This window comes from Magnolia sinica, chromosome 4, assembly GCF_029962835.1.
Source record: "Magnolia sinica isolate HGM2019 chromosome 4, MsV1, whole genome shotgun sequence".
Taxonomy (NCBI): domain Eukaryota; kingdom Viridiplantae; phylum Streptophyta; class Magnoliopsida; order Magnoliales; family Magnoliaceae; genus Magnolia; species Magnolia sinica.
The window spans coordinates 51,552,395-51,566,971 of record NC_080576.1 but is presented as its reverse complement, the minus strand read 5'-3'; the positions used below and the strand labels follow the sequence as shown (position 1 = coordinate 51,566,971).

General features: G+C 40.0%; 1 protein-coding gene across 3 annotated transcripts in view; it reads left to right on the top strand.

Moving 5' to 3' along the window:
* Positions 1 to 866, top strand: part of LOC131243106 (metal tolerance protein C2) — a 47,446-nt gene extending 46,580 nt beyond the window's left edge. For all 3 annotated transcript variants that reach the window (XM_058242203.1, XM_058242202.1, XM_058242201.1), the window contains exon 11: positions 542 to 866. In XM_058242203.1, the coding sequence (XP_058098186.1) occupies positions 542 to 643 (102 nt within the window). In that variant the 3' untranslated portion in view covers positions 644 to 866. The remainder of the gene's footprint in view (positions 1 to 541) is intronic.
* Positions 867 to 14,577: the final 13,711 nt, after the last annotated feature.

The following is a 14,577-nucleotide window of genomic DNA, read 5'->3' as shown; positions in this document are numbered from 1 at the left end:
AACCATCTTTTTGAAGGCCTTGATTAGGGAGCTAGGATTTTATGAATAATTTAGTTTTCTCTACTGTGGGCCAACCAGTCATTAGATAGATATTGTGATTCTGGGTACACCAACTATACAGCTACAAGCACACAATAGCGCAGCAATGAACCAATACTGGCTCACTGCAAGATGAACCAGAGCCCCTGTATAAGAAAAATTGCAAGAGCTGAAAGGGGATGAGCCTTGGCCTTGGTCAAGGCTTCTTAGTGCCCGGAGTCTTCTTCTTTTTCGATGCATGCCTTGTAATTCTTTCGATATTTTGTTAAGTTGGAATTTTGTGCAACCTTCAGCAAGATGCCACAGCACGGGATTTTAAAAGTAATAGATAGCGCCGCTGTTATATTCCTCATCTTTTTTTCTTTTTTCAATTTTCTTTGTCATGTCAAAAACATTTTTGAATACTGAGTTGCATTATCATTCTTCACTATGGTTTGCCATACATGCAATGGCATGCATTGTGCATAGGAATTTGAATACAGTGATTGTTTTGGTGGAACAGGTGAAGAAGGGGGCAGATGATCTTCCAATACTCCAACATGTGCATGGTTTGTACCATGAGTTGGGCATACAAGAGTTGACAGTTCAAACTGAATTTGTCTGAGGTTTGGCTTCTTTTGAGGCTTCGGGCTGCAGGGAGCAAATGCTTCTTTTGAGGTGGGATGGACTGATTTTGTCTGAGCAAAAGCTTATGATCTTAAATATGATATTATCTACCTAATGAAGAGCCTCTTTGCAAGATTGGTGATCTGTCATCCTTCAGAACCGTAAGTATATATATTTTATTTGCTTAAGCTAGCAAGACAGCGATTCAAGGCTTTGGGTTCTCTCTCTCTCTCTCTCTCTCATTTTTAAAATTTAGGCTATATATATATTTTTGGACGGCAAAACATTAGACTGAATTTAGCTTGAAATCTTTGAAATGAGTTTCTTGGTGACTTGAAGTAGCTATTATGGCATTGATCTCATCAAATGCCCGTCCGTCGCCTTGCTCGCACGAGGGCTACTTGTTTGGATAATTTAAATTCTGCAACTGCTGGACCCCTCGGTGGATGGGACAATCTCCTAAATTGATGCCGACCAGACTAGCCTTCTAATGAAAGGGTTGATGATCCGAAGTCACTTGGCAACCTGTCCATCATCATGTGTCCGGGTCAGAATTGAGCGACTAAGAATTCCTTAGGGAAAGTGATGGCCAAAAGATGGCCGAATTTTTTGCCTATATATATATATATGTTTGAAATTTGAAAGGGTATAATAACACGAGGTATAGCTAATGCATTATCACGGCCATCTAAACTCGTTTACCTTAGTGGAGGAATGCCATTGAGACGCCAAATCTTTCTTATTACGAATACACTTTTAATTAGATTTCTGCAGTGTAGATTTGACCCATAGCGATATGTATGAGCCATACCTTTTTAGATTCAGTGTTAGATTTTCTAACACAAGTTCTAACCTTCAAATCTTGGCAACAAGATTCTTAATAGCAGTGTTCTAGCATCGAAAATGGGTGCAACAAGATTCTGACTAGCAGTGTTCCAGCATAAAAAATGGGTGAATAATCATTTTTATCATTTCGATTATCTCAATGCCTTCATCAGTGCTCAGGGCTGTTAATTGTTCAGGCCAAGCCATCCAACCTGGCCTAGTCAAAATTTCACGTTTTCTGTTCTCAGGCCAAGCCATTGGCAACTTTAAATCTAGTATAGAATATCTCAATCCAAACATTGTATTGGATGGACACGAATTGCCTATCATCCTTACAGAAATCTCCTATAACTCAACCCTTGAAGCGTCTTGCGTGCATCTTAGATGTGGGATCACATTATTTCATATGCGAGAATCTATGCTGCACGTGTATAAAAAAATCTGGGCCATTTATCAGTCAGTGGCATTGTAATCATGCATGCACAGCAATCAAGATGCACCAGAGGTTAACTATAGATTGGACTTATTTAAAATTTTTTTTTTTCCTTCTAACCGGTCATTTTCCCATGCCTGACCTGACTGGTCAGTGGACCATCATTATTTTTAATTCATGGCATGTAAACGAAGTACCTTACCTACGTCTTGGTTCTCTGGCATGTGTGCCGGGCGCGGATTAGGTACTAGCCCCGCCTGTTCAGAGCTTGGGAAAGGCGGAGGCTCCGAGGGCCATTGAGGGGCCACTGTGATGCATGAATTTTATCCACACCGTCCATCTATTTTTCCATATCATTTTAGATTATCGGACCAAAAATAAGGTAGATCCAATACTCAAGTGGGCCACACCACAGGAAGCAGCAGTGCTAACTGATCTGATTTTTAGACTGACTTAGCGACCGTGGGTTTCACAAATTTGTTTGTTTTGATTTGATTTGATTTGAATACAATTTTTGGTGATTGCGAATCAATAGTCGCTGCTGCTGCTGCTTGTGTATAAAATGCCAAAAAAGGAAAAGGGAAAATTTGCAGACAAATATCTATTTTTATGGTGTATCACAGTGATTTAACTATTCATCATCTAATTACAATAGTACCTTACGATTTTTATAATACATTTTTATACACTTGACCAACGAGTCAATAAAGAAAATTCATGTAAAGTAATTTCTTTTTTATATAAAAAACTACCTATTTAATATAGAATTTTTATTCCAGTACCTTTTTTCAAAAAGGTTAAGTATGCTACCTTATTAATGTAAGTAATTATCACTAAGACACCCTGATCCATAGCTCAAGTGGTAGACTGAGTGAAAGATACCTCGTTTCAACACTTGAGGTCTTGGTATCAATCCGGCGGCGGCTAACAGTGAAGTGTCAACTGACAGTGGGGTGTACTAACAAGCTAACAAAAAAAGAAGAAGTAATTATCACTAAGGTGTATCACAGTCATTTAACTATTCATCATCTAATTACAATTGTACCCTAAGAATTTTATAATACATTTTTATATACTTGACCAACGAGTCAACAAAGAAAATTCATGTAAGTAATTTTCATAAAAAAAAAAAAAACTACCTATTTAATATAGAATTTACATTCTAGCACCTTTTTTCAAAACGGTTTCAAGTATTCTACCTTATTAATGTAAGTAATTATCACTAAGGTGTATTATGTTCATTTAACTATTCATCATCTAATTATGATTGTGCCCTAAAATTTTTATAATACATTTTTATATACTTGACCATTGAGTCAACAAGGAAAATACATTCTAGTACCTTTTTCAAAAAGGTTTTAAGTATGCTACCTTATTGATGTAAGTGTTTATCATTATGGTGTATTAGAGTTAATTTAACCATTCATCATCTAATTACAAAAGATACCTCATTTCAACACTGGGGTCTTAGTATCGATCCCTAGTGGGAGTGGCTAACAGTGAAGTGTCAACTGACAGTGGGGTGTACTAACAAGCTAACAAAAAAAAAAGAAGTAATTATCACTAAGGTGTATCACAGTCATTTAACTATTCATCACCTAATTACAATTGTACCCTAAGAATTTTATAATACATTTTTATACACTTGACCAATGAGTCAATAAAGAAAATTCATGTGAAGTAATTTTATAAAAAATTACCATTTACATTCCAATAGCTTTTTTCAAAAAGGTTTCAAGTATGCTACCTTATTAATGTAAGTAATTATCACTAAAGTGTATCACAGTCATTTAACTATTCATTATCTAATTACAATTGTACCCTAAGAATTTTATAATACTTTTTTATACACTTGACCAATGAGTTAACAAAGAAAATTCATGTAAAGTAATTTTATAAAAACCACCAATTTAATATAGAATTTACATTCTAGTACCTTTTTTTTTTCAAAAAAGATTTTAAGCAAGCTACCTTATTAACATAAGTAATTATCATTACATACATTTCATTAGATTTCTTAATTGCAGCTTAAGTTGGCCATGCGAACAAAGGGGTGGGTGGCTTGAGTGGGCCTCATTGTGATGTTTATGTGAAATCCACCCCGACCACTAGGTGTGTCACCCCCCTTGTTAGGCCCAAGGGCCCGAAACTCAACTCCATCCACAATTGGGAATGATGCACAGGGCAACATCACTTGCCAATCTTTTTCCCTCAATGTGGCCCTAAATTATGGATGTGCCCGATTTATTGGGCCCAGGCCTAAATTTAGATGGGCTTGGTTGGAGTGTATTTCATATAAAGGGTTGACATCTCTCTCCCAACTATTTCATTTGGTATATCCCACTTGAATCATAGGCTAGCCTTATTCTTTTGGCCTTGGACCTAATGTGGGATTACACATCTAATGGTTGGAATGTATTTTACACACACATCAAGGTGGGCCCATCAAAAGTCAAGGGCCCACGTCCCTCTAAAAAACAGCTGAAACATTAAAAAAAAAAGAAGAAGAGATTTTTATGCAACATCTGTCCTTGATTTGTTATAGTACCCACCATGGTATATGTGAGATCCACTCCAATCATTAGATGCCTAATCCCATGTTAGGCCATATGTTGACTTGAGTGAACCACACCAAAGGAAACAATTGGGAGAGAGATGTCTACCCTTGACTTTTACAAGTCTCTGATTATAAAAATCCAATCTACTCATTAAATGCCACACCAAAATTTAGGCTTGGGTCCCAATAATAATCACGCCCATCTATGATTTTGTTAGGCCCCATCAAGGGAAGTAAATTGGAGGGTAAGCATTGCCCTGTACACTAGGCCTCATCTATGATTTCACATAAACATCATGGTAGGGTCCATTTGAGTTGCCGGCCCCTTCACTCTCTTAGCCAACTCAAATTGCCATTACTAAATATAATTGAAGGTACTCTAGTGATAATTACTTGTATCAATAAGGTAGTTTGTTGAAAATCTTTTCGAAAAAGTTTGTAAAACGTAGTCTCTACATTACGTAGGTGGTTTTGTAAAATTCCCTTCATTTTAAATCACCCAAGTATATTTTTCTTTTTTATATATAATAAAACCTAGTCCATTGTTTTATGAAGGGGACCAACATCTTTTACAACGTGTTTCACACACCCCAAATTTTCTTTTATATAATAAAACCTGGTTCATTGTTTTGTTAAGGAGGCCAAAATCTTCTGCAATGTGTTTTTCGTAGGTGTGTGGTGTAACGATCCTGATTTTGTTTGTGACTCACTTAAGACCGTTACTAAATAAATTAATAAATTAATAATTTAATATTTCTTTCATTAATAAAACCAAGAACTTGGCCCAGTTAGTAGGAGCACTCTCGATAGAGGGATATGTCAGGGGATTGACTCCCTACGCAGCAATAAATTTGCTTATGCAAAAACCTACGAAATTCTGGTGGAATCTTTTAGAATCAGGGCTCTTCTTTGCCTATGCTGGTAGATTTCAATATAATTTCTTATTTTTAATCTTGAAAATTTATCTAACATGCTCAAATTTAAACAATGAGTGAAACAGATCAATCCCATGATCATGGTTCTGATCAGTGAGCAAGTTTTGATGATAGTAATCGTTTTTTGAATAAATTTCTGCAACAAACCTATGGATATTAACAATGATTTGAGAAGTTGTATAGTTAATGTCACGCCCCAAACCTGGAAATCGGGCTCACAAAAATTCTCGATTGCCGAATCCGGTACCGACAGCCTCCGTGGTACACCATTCTCGACTCTCAGTGCCCATACGCTAGATTCCGATCCTGGGATCCTACAAGGAGGATTTTTCAACATACATTTATCTCATAAGAAGCATAACCACAAGTTTACCTAAATCACAAAGACAACATCATCATCACATATCCACTAATATAAACATTTGAATACAATCTTGAAAGGAAAATAGATATATCAAAAATCAAAGCTCCAGAAGACCGCTGCACTCTCTAAGCTCAATGCTGCTGCAACCCAACACACCTGCACGCATCTATTGTGCATAAGCTTATAGAAAGCTTAGAGGGTGGTGTAAGTGTGTGCACAAGGTAAGTGCCAAGTATTTAATACAATGCTATAATCATACAATATCGAAAATACTGGCGAGATCATGAATTATACGATATCAGAGTAAGCGAAAATACTGACAAGTCCATGAGTCATATAATATGAGAGTACGCAATACAGATCAACTATACAAATGAGGAGTCATAAAGAGCCAAATATGAGATGCTGAGGATGCAATGCAAAATACAATTCTTGATGAGTTCACGAATATTGTCAGCCATATCTAGGCCATATCAATGCAGAAACATAGAAACCCAAAATACCATATGCTGCGGATGTAATGTAATATGCGGTGCGAATGGAATGACCATGCTGGAGTGTGAAGTCGGGATAATAGTACGTAGTATTGTAGGCTATGGGGTTCATTACAAGGGACTTCTATCCAAACCAGTCACATACCTAATTTGGATAGTCAGACTCAATCTGGTAAACTCTAGATCTCAGGTTAGTAGCGCGCCCCAATCGAAATCCTAACCCTTGCGAAGGTACACATAATAATTAGTTGCGCACCACCAACCCGAGTGGATAGTGACTGAATGAATGAATGAGTATGCAACTCCTGCTTAATAAGTTCACATATTAGTACTGTACATCTCTGGGATCATCACCAGGGTCTAGTACACTCTACAGGCAATTGCCGCCTACTGGACGCGCAACCATGCAAGTGGAAGAGACCTCACTATCCGCTTGGCTAGTAGTCATCCAATATCAACCCGACATGTTGATACCGAACCCAATTATGAGCTGGTCAAACTTAGCCTAGCTATGCACATTACCCTCGGGCGTGTAAGGCTACACCCCTCCCAACCAATCACGACACAGTGGGAGACGCGCCCTACTGGTATTCGGCACTCGGGTGCTCATGTATTCACTTGGTCTATACGTTGGGGCGTCTCCTGGTCATAGAAGTTTAGAGATTTTCACCTAGGGACATCTATGGTGCCCCGATGCTAGTAACAAATTTTCGGTGTCCCATATGACCATCCACGACATGCCTGTGGAGGCTACGACCCTGATGTCGATAGGGCATACAGTAATCACATCACACAATGTAAGATGCATGAGTCATACAATCCAATCATACATCAATCCTGCGCATATTGTGCGCTTATGTGGGTAACTCCGTCTCTCAAGGAGCCCCATGAACAATTTGCTCTATGACATATGCAATGGCTAACCACATCTCATAACAAGCATACAAATGATGCATATGAGCATGTATCATGATGCTATGCTGTCACATACTCATAATTGGTATCAATAACCGGTATCGATAATCGACATTGATGATTGGAATCGACCTCGACGATTGGAATCGGCCTCAATGAGAATGGGCCTAACAAGGCCTAAGGGAAGGTCACAATGTGGACATTTAACCATCATTGCCCATCAATGTGAACATTTAACCAACATTACTCCCAAGGAATGACCTTCATAGGGCCAAACATATAGTGGGATCATGGCCTCACACAAGGGCCTAATACACATCGCTATGGGCCTCGCTTATGGGCCACATATACATCACAATGGGCCACAGCTTAGGGCCTCATATACATCGCAATGGGCCACAACAATGGGCCTCAAATGAATCTTAGTGGGCCTTGACACATGGGCCATAAATACATCACATCGGACCTCACTCATGGGCCGCACATACATCGTGATGGGCCTCATATACATCAAGTGGGCCGCAACAATGGGCCGCACCGATGGGCTTCATATATATCAAGTGGGCCGCATCAATGGGCCTCAAATATGTCAAGTGGGGCCACATCATGTGGGCCTTAAGTACATCAAATTGGGCCTCATGGCATGGGTCTATACACATCACAATGGGCTGCATGACATGGGTCGCACAAATATCGTATTGGGCCACATATACATCACAATGGGCCTTATTAGATGGGCCAAAAATACATCACAATGGGCCGCATCCCATGGCCTAATGCACACCACAATGGGCCTTATCACATGGGCTGTAATTGCATCAAGGTGGGCCTTAACGAATGGGCCACAAATTCATCAAGAGGGCCTCATGGATGGGCTGCACCAATGGGCCTCAAGTGAGAGCTTGGGTTACACCAAAAATCATTTCAATAGTTGTAGGTGTAACATGTGTATCATTATACACTATCATTCTATGGGGCACATGGCTCACTAATGATGATTAACACTGCCAAACATTATCTATGTAAATTAGCACTGTCCAAACATTGGACAACACCGTCCAAACACTGCCTATGTAAATCTGAACCGTCCAAACATTAGACAGCATCGTCCAAACACTGTCCATGTAAATCTACACTGTCCAAACATTGGACAGCACCGTCCAGCACAATCTGGACGGTGTGGATGAAATAAATACATCATGGTGGTCCCATGCTGGCAAAACAGATGGACGACTTAAATAGATCACATTCATCCAAGGCGGGTCCCAGCAAAATTAGATGGACGACGTGGATATAAAACATTTACATCAAGGTGTGGCCACTGTCCAGAAGATCTGGACAGTGCAGATATAATAAATACATCAATGTGGATCCCACCCACACGTGTGAGGTGGGCCATGTGAAATGGATGGGCGGTGGATATACAATACATACAACCAAGGTGGGACCCATAGAACTTGCTGACGTCAATTCAGCAGCCGTCTGCTGCTGGGGTCCCACGTCTTAGTGCTGAACTGGATGGACGGTGTTGATATAGAATATATGCATCTAAGGTGGGCCCCACCCCACACGTGCAACACATGTGGGTGGGTCCCACGCACCAGATAAAATGGATGGATGGTATAGATATAACACATATCTCCAGACCATACCCTACCGACGTCAATAGCAGTAGATGGATGGCTACCAACAAAAATCCATTCATTAAGGTGGGTCCACACGTGTGGGACCCACCAGCCCCAGGTGAAGCTGATATTTATGATTTTCCTTCGTCTGGGCTCCACCGTTGGATGGTCTGGATGAACGAGTTCATCAGGTGGGGTCCATGCAGGTGGACGGCGTGGATAAATACATGCATCAGGTGGGATCCACCGTCCCAGCTGGACGGCTGGATGAAACACATAAATCAGGTGGGCCACATGGCATCACAAGAGGGAGAGAGAAAAAGAGAGAGAGAAAGAGAAAGAGATCGGATGATGGAGGGACCCCACCACTATGGGCCCCTCTATATATAATGCATACATCAAGATGGGTCCCACCATATGTGGGCCCTCAAATCATCAAATCCAAACAAAATCACCCACCTTTGATCTTCTTGGACTCCTCCTCATCTTTAGCTCCAAAGGAACAAGGTTTAAGGGTTGAGATGAAGCTTGGATGGTGTAGATGGGAGGTATGAAGGTGGGCCACACAAGCTCTTTCCCATGGAGCTTGGACGTGGGTTGCTTGGGAGAATGAGAGAGAGATGAGAGAGAGAGGTTGTAAGAGAGAGAGAGAGAGAGAGAGAGAGAGAGAGAGAGAGAGAGAGAGAGAGATGGGTGAGTGATGGGTGTACTTGATAGGTAAGGGCGGAGAGAGAGAGTTGACTTTAGGGGTTACTTTTGGGGATGGGACATGTACTTGATTGATGGGATTGATGGGACATGCTCTCTTGGGTTTTGTACCGCGCGGTGTTTTCCTCGAACTGAACGCGGGCCCACATCTCCTGGCCTGGGTATCACATCGGCATGCAAGACGCGGCGTTGGAACTACGGCGACAGCACGGTCACAAGGATACAAGTCTCAGGTCGAGCTGACTCGGGAATACGAGATACGACTCAGGGTCACGCGCAAATGTCGGTTACAAATCGTAGGTCCCGAAAATTCGACCGGGAGGACTGTAGAAGCCTACGGAACGGTACGGGCTAGGATACGAGTCTGACAGTTAATAATAGCTTTTGTCGAAAACAAATTTCAACAATCGGTTATAGATGCCAAATATTCGAATATGAATGATCCTTTGGTTTTTCTGAATTTGACTATGAGAAAAATCATTGGATGGGTTGGACCTAATTTCATAATCAATGGAATCCATCAAAACTATGGAAGAAGAAGAAAAACTATAAATATTTTAGAAAATTGGACTATTTAATAGAACCTATCTAACTTCGGTCGATCGATTGAAGTCAACATTCAATCGATTAAAGAAGGTCAATTTTTGTCTAGCGACTAAAATTCTAAATTTGTAATCTAGTTTGACTAATCGAACTCGAGATTTGATCAATCGAGGGGATCCTCGAGCAATCCTTATCGATCGAACTCATTCGATCGATGACGATCAAATTTATCCAATGAGCAAACTAATTTGATCCAACCAAGCTCAATCGATTGACGACCAAGGTTCGATCGATCGAGAATGATGAAAAGTGTCAAAAGACTTTGAAAATTAAATTCAAATTTTATTGATCAATGGTTTAACGATTGAAAGATCGATCGAGGCCTCTTGAGTTGTCTCGATTGATCAATAGTCCTGGTTATTTTCCAAATTTAAAATTTAGAATTTGATGTTGGGTCATCTTGCTTAGATCAAAGGTGGACCCCACTTGTTGAAATAATATGATTGAATTGTTTTATGCTAAATCATCTTAATAGGGATTTAGAGTATAGTTTCCAACGCGTTCAATTTTTTGAAGGATTCGATCCTACCACAGATAGGCGAGTAAATCCCGACATGTCTCATATCTACGTGATTAAGATAGATGATTTGATGGTTGAGATTGCTTTGATTGATATGGTTCCTGTATGATTGTTGAAACGTTGTATATTATGATCCTTGCTTTATGATATATGACTTGGAAGGTTATGATGAATGTTAAATATGAACATATGCCAATCATTGATATCTTGAATCTGTGTTTCCTCTCAGATAGAGATGTATCTATTTGACTGTACATGTAAATGCATGCACACCTTGTACCTTGAGTTCCTATGGGATCCCCCTAAATGGTTATGGCTAGTAAATTCGTTACCAAATGCCCACGATTGTGGAAGCTTACTCATGGAGTAGATGTATGATTTTTTCATGTCTACTAAGGTGGATGTCTGACGGGTACAAGTTACTCATGACTACCTATGGTGGATGTCTGACGGGTACAAGTTACTCATGACTATCTATGGCGGATGTCTGAAGGGTGTAGTTTTCGAGTTGACAGATATTCAACCCAAGTAAGCGGACGATCATCCCACTTGGCATGCATCTCATGACATCATTGCATCCATGCTCATGCTGCATACATATAATATGGTTTGGTTGTGCTATCTTATATTATGCTATGTATGAACCATGCTAGGTTCACTCACTAGCCTGGCCAGGTAACGTTGTTGATAAAAAATTGTATAGAGATGAACAATGTAGGATGATCTAATCAGGTGCCGAAAAATAAGGCCGGGTTGGTGGATGAAACTCAAGGCCAATGGCCATATTTGGCGGAAGATCAGCTCACTGCATTAGACGGCTTAATCAATTATACAATGGATCTTTAGGAATCTTAGTTTTCATTAATTTTAGTTACTGGTGATATAATTCAATTCGAGATATGTTTATATCCATGACCTTGTTATATGATCATTGATTATTTTAGTTGAATAAAGTCCCAAATGGGTGGGCTTAAATTGGTTTTGATAGTTTATTTTATGAATGAGAATCTTATAGATGAAGCGATAATAAGTGAAATGGAAATAGTTGGGTGTATGAATGCTAATGTGATGATCATCTAGAATACATGTAATTGTGCCTCTTTATAATTGTACGATTGGTGGATTTATGTGCACTTAGTGCACACATTATGGACTGTAACTTGAGTCTGAGGGTGCACACTTTGTATTCGAAGTGCTGGGCGTGATAAAATGGTATCAAAGAGAGGCTTTCATTAAACAAAGAGTGACCTGTAGGCACACACTTGCATAAATGATAGATCCTTGAAATTAGAAGCTCTACATCTAAGATTTTCCTTGTTTGTAATAATTGAGAAATGATTTAGAAACCAATTAGGTACTGCCAACACTCTGAACTGTGCGTATAATTAAATACACAAACTTCGAATGCTTGTACGTCTTTAACCCTCTGCTGGATAGAGATAGATAACATAGAATTTTTTACTTTATAAACTTAGTTCTTTTATAAGATGCGATTGTCCCAAAGAAGAAGCGTAATATCTGAAATATAGCTCCATTGACCAGTGTCGTTATTCATCATGAACCAACGGTGGACCCAAATGCACCACTAGAATCTGAAATGCTAGCTGGAGAATAAGATGAAAATTGGAAGAAGTAGATGATACGGAAAATCTTGCCCCTTTAAGAGGAAATCCAGGTGGTGCTGGACTTAGTGCGCAACTTCCATTATTGACAACTTCTATGCACACAAATTTTGCTAGACCCAGTCCCCAGCCATGGGACGTCACATTTAGATTAGTGACTCAATTAACGGCCATGATGAAACAACAACAACATGAAATTACGGCCCAAATGAACATGATAGTTAATATGGGCTAGACTCCTCTATGACAGAGGAATCCAACTTTTGTAAGGCACGAACAACTTGGTGGAGTGGACCTATTGGAGAAATTCACGAAATTACGACCGTTTGTGTTTAAGGGAGCTTCAGATCCGATGATAGCAGAAGACTGGCTGACTCGAGGTCTGGATGACAAAGTTTGTGCTACAAGGAGAAGTGAATATATGGTGGCGAGCAACAAAAAGGATGGTCACAACTACTTATCTGTGGACCTAGAGTGATTTTAGGAGCAAGTTCCATAACAAATATTTTCCCAAAGTTTATCATCTTTAGAAAATGGTAGAGTTTTCGAAGTTGGAGCAAGGGACTATGACAGTAGCCCAGTATGAGGCAAAATTCATAGAATTATCCTGTTATGTTCCGAAGGTAGTGAAAGATGAAGAATATAAAGTTCAGAAATTTGTAAAAGGCATTTGCTAGAACATTAGAACCAGATTTTGTTGCATAGATATAACAAAGTATTCAAAGATCGTTGGTAAGGCCCTGTGTGCTGAGATGTGGAGCCACATCTGGGGCCGCTAGACTAGTCGAGTGCCCTGCTTGACCGGTCGAGTGGCCCACTTGACCAGTCGAGGACTGGCTCGACTCAAAGTCCAGCGAACATCAGGTTTTGGGTTCTGAGGTGCTCGATCGGTCGTGGCCCATGCTCGACCAATCGAGGGTCCGCTCGACTGGTCGAGCAGCCTGCTCCACCAGTCGAGGTTACGCAGATTCGTTTCTGGATTTGATGTGGACTGGAGATTTTTGAGTTGGTTTTCGCAGAGGTGCGAAAGGAAAGTTGCTTAAATTATAAATAGGTGTCCTTAAGGTTTTTCTAGGGTATGGGAAATAATTCTAAGGTGTGGGTAAAGGGTTTTCTCTGTACTTCCAAGGGAGAGGTTAGTATACTGCCTTGTAATCTTCATTTTTCTTTATAGTGGAAGTTTGCATCCGTGGTTTTTTTACCCTTATTGGGATTTTTCCGTGTTTATCTTGTCTTGTGGTTTATTTGGAATGCTTTGATTCTTTTTCTAGTTTATATTTCTTTCTGTTTATTGTTTATGGGTGAGATCGGAGATTGAATCTCGGTTCACTGCGTTGTTGGCGTGTTGCGTAACAACTGGTATCAGAGCCAGGTTTAGTTCTATTGGGAGTGATGACGGAAGAAGTGAAGACTAGAATTGAGAAGTTTGATGGTTCAAACTTTGCCTTCTGGAAGATACAGATGGAGGATTATCTGTATCAGAAGGACCTCTATATTCTTCTAGGAGGAAAAGAGAAGAAACCAAAAAAGATGACAGATGATGAATGGTTTTTATTGGATCGGAAGGCTTTAGGAACTGTCCGAAACTCTTTGTCTAAGAGCGTTGCCTTCAACATATCCAAGATGAAAAATACAAAAGAATTAATAGAAGCCCTAGCCACCATGTATGAAAAACCCTTAGCGTTCAACAAGGTTCATCTTGTGAAACAGCTATTCAACATAAAGATGTCAGATGGTGGGAGTGTGGCTGAACATCTAAACGAGTTCAATACAGTCACGAGCCAGTTGGAATCCGTTAGTATAGTTTTTAAGGATGAGGTCAGGGTGTTATTGATCTTATCTAGTTTGCCAGACAGTTGGGATGGTTTGGTGATTGCTGTGAGCAATTCTTTAGGGTTGACAAAGCTGAAATTTAATGATGTGGCTGGTCTAATTCTCAGCGAAGAATCTAGAAGAAAGGCATCAGGGGTTTCAGGGGATTTTAGGAATGCTCTAAACGTTGAAGGAAGAGGAAGATCGCTGAACAAATGAGGTAATAAACATGAATGTTCTAAGTTGAGGAAGAAGTCCAAGGGACCGAAAGACAGAGACGGGTGTTGGCATTGCGACAAGAAGGGGTACATGAAATGTGATTGGAGGGCATTTAAGAAACATGAAGGAAGCTCTTAAGGCGAGAAGGATTCAGTGAATCTATCTGAGGAGAGTGACATAGAGGCATTGATTTTGTCTCTTGATGCGAGGAATGAGTCTTGGGTCATAGACTCGGGTACTTCGTTTCATGCCACTTCGTGCAAGGAAGTTCTACGTGATTATGTGTTAGGTGACTTTGGG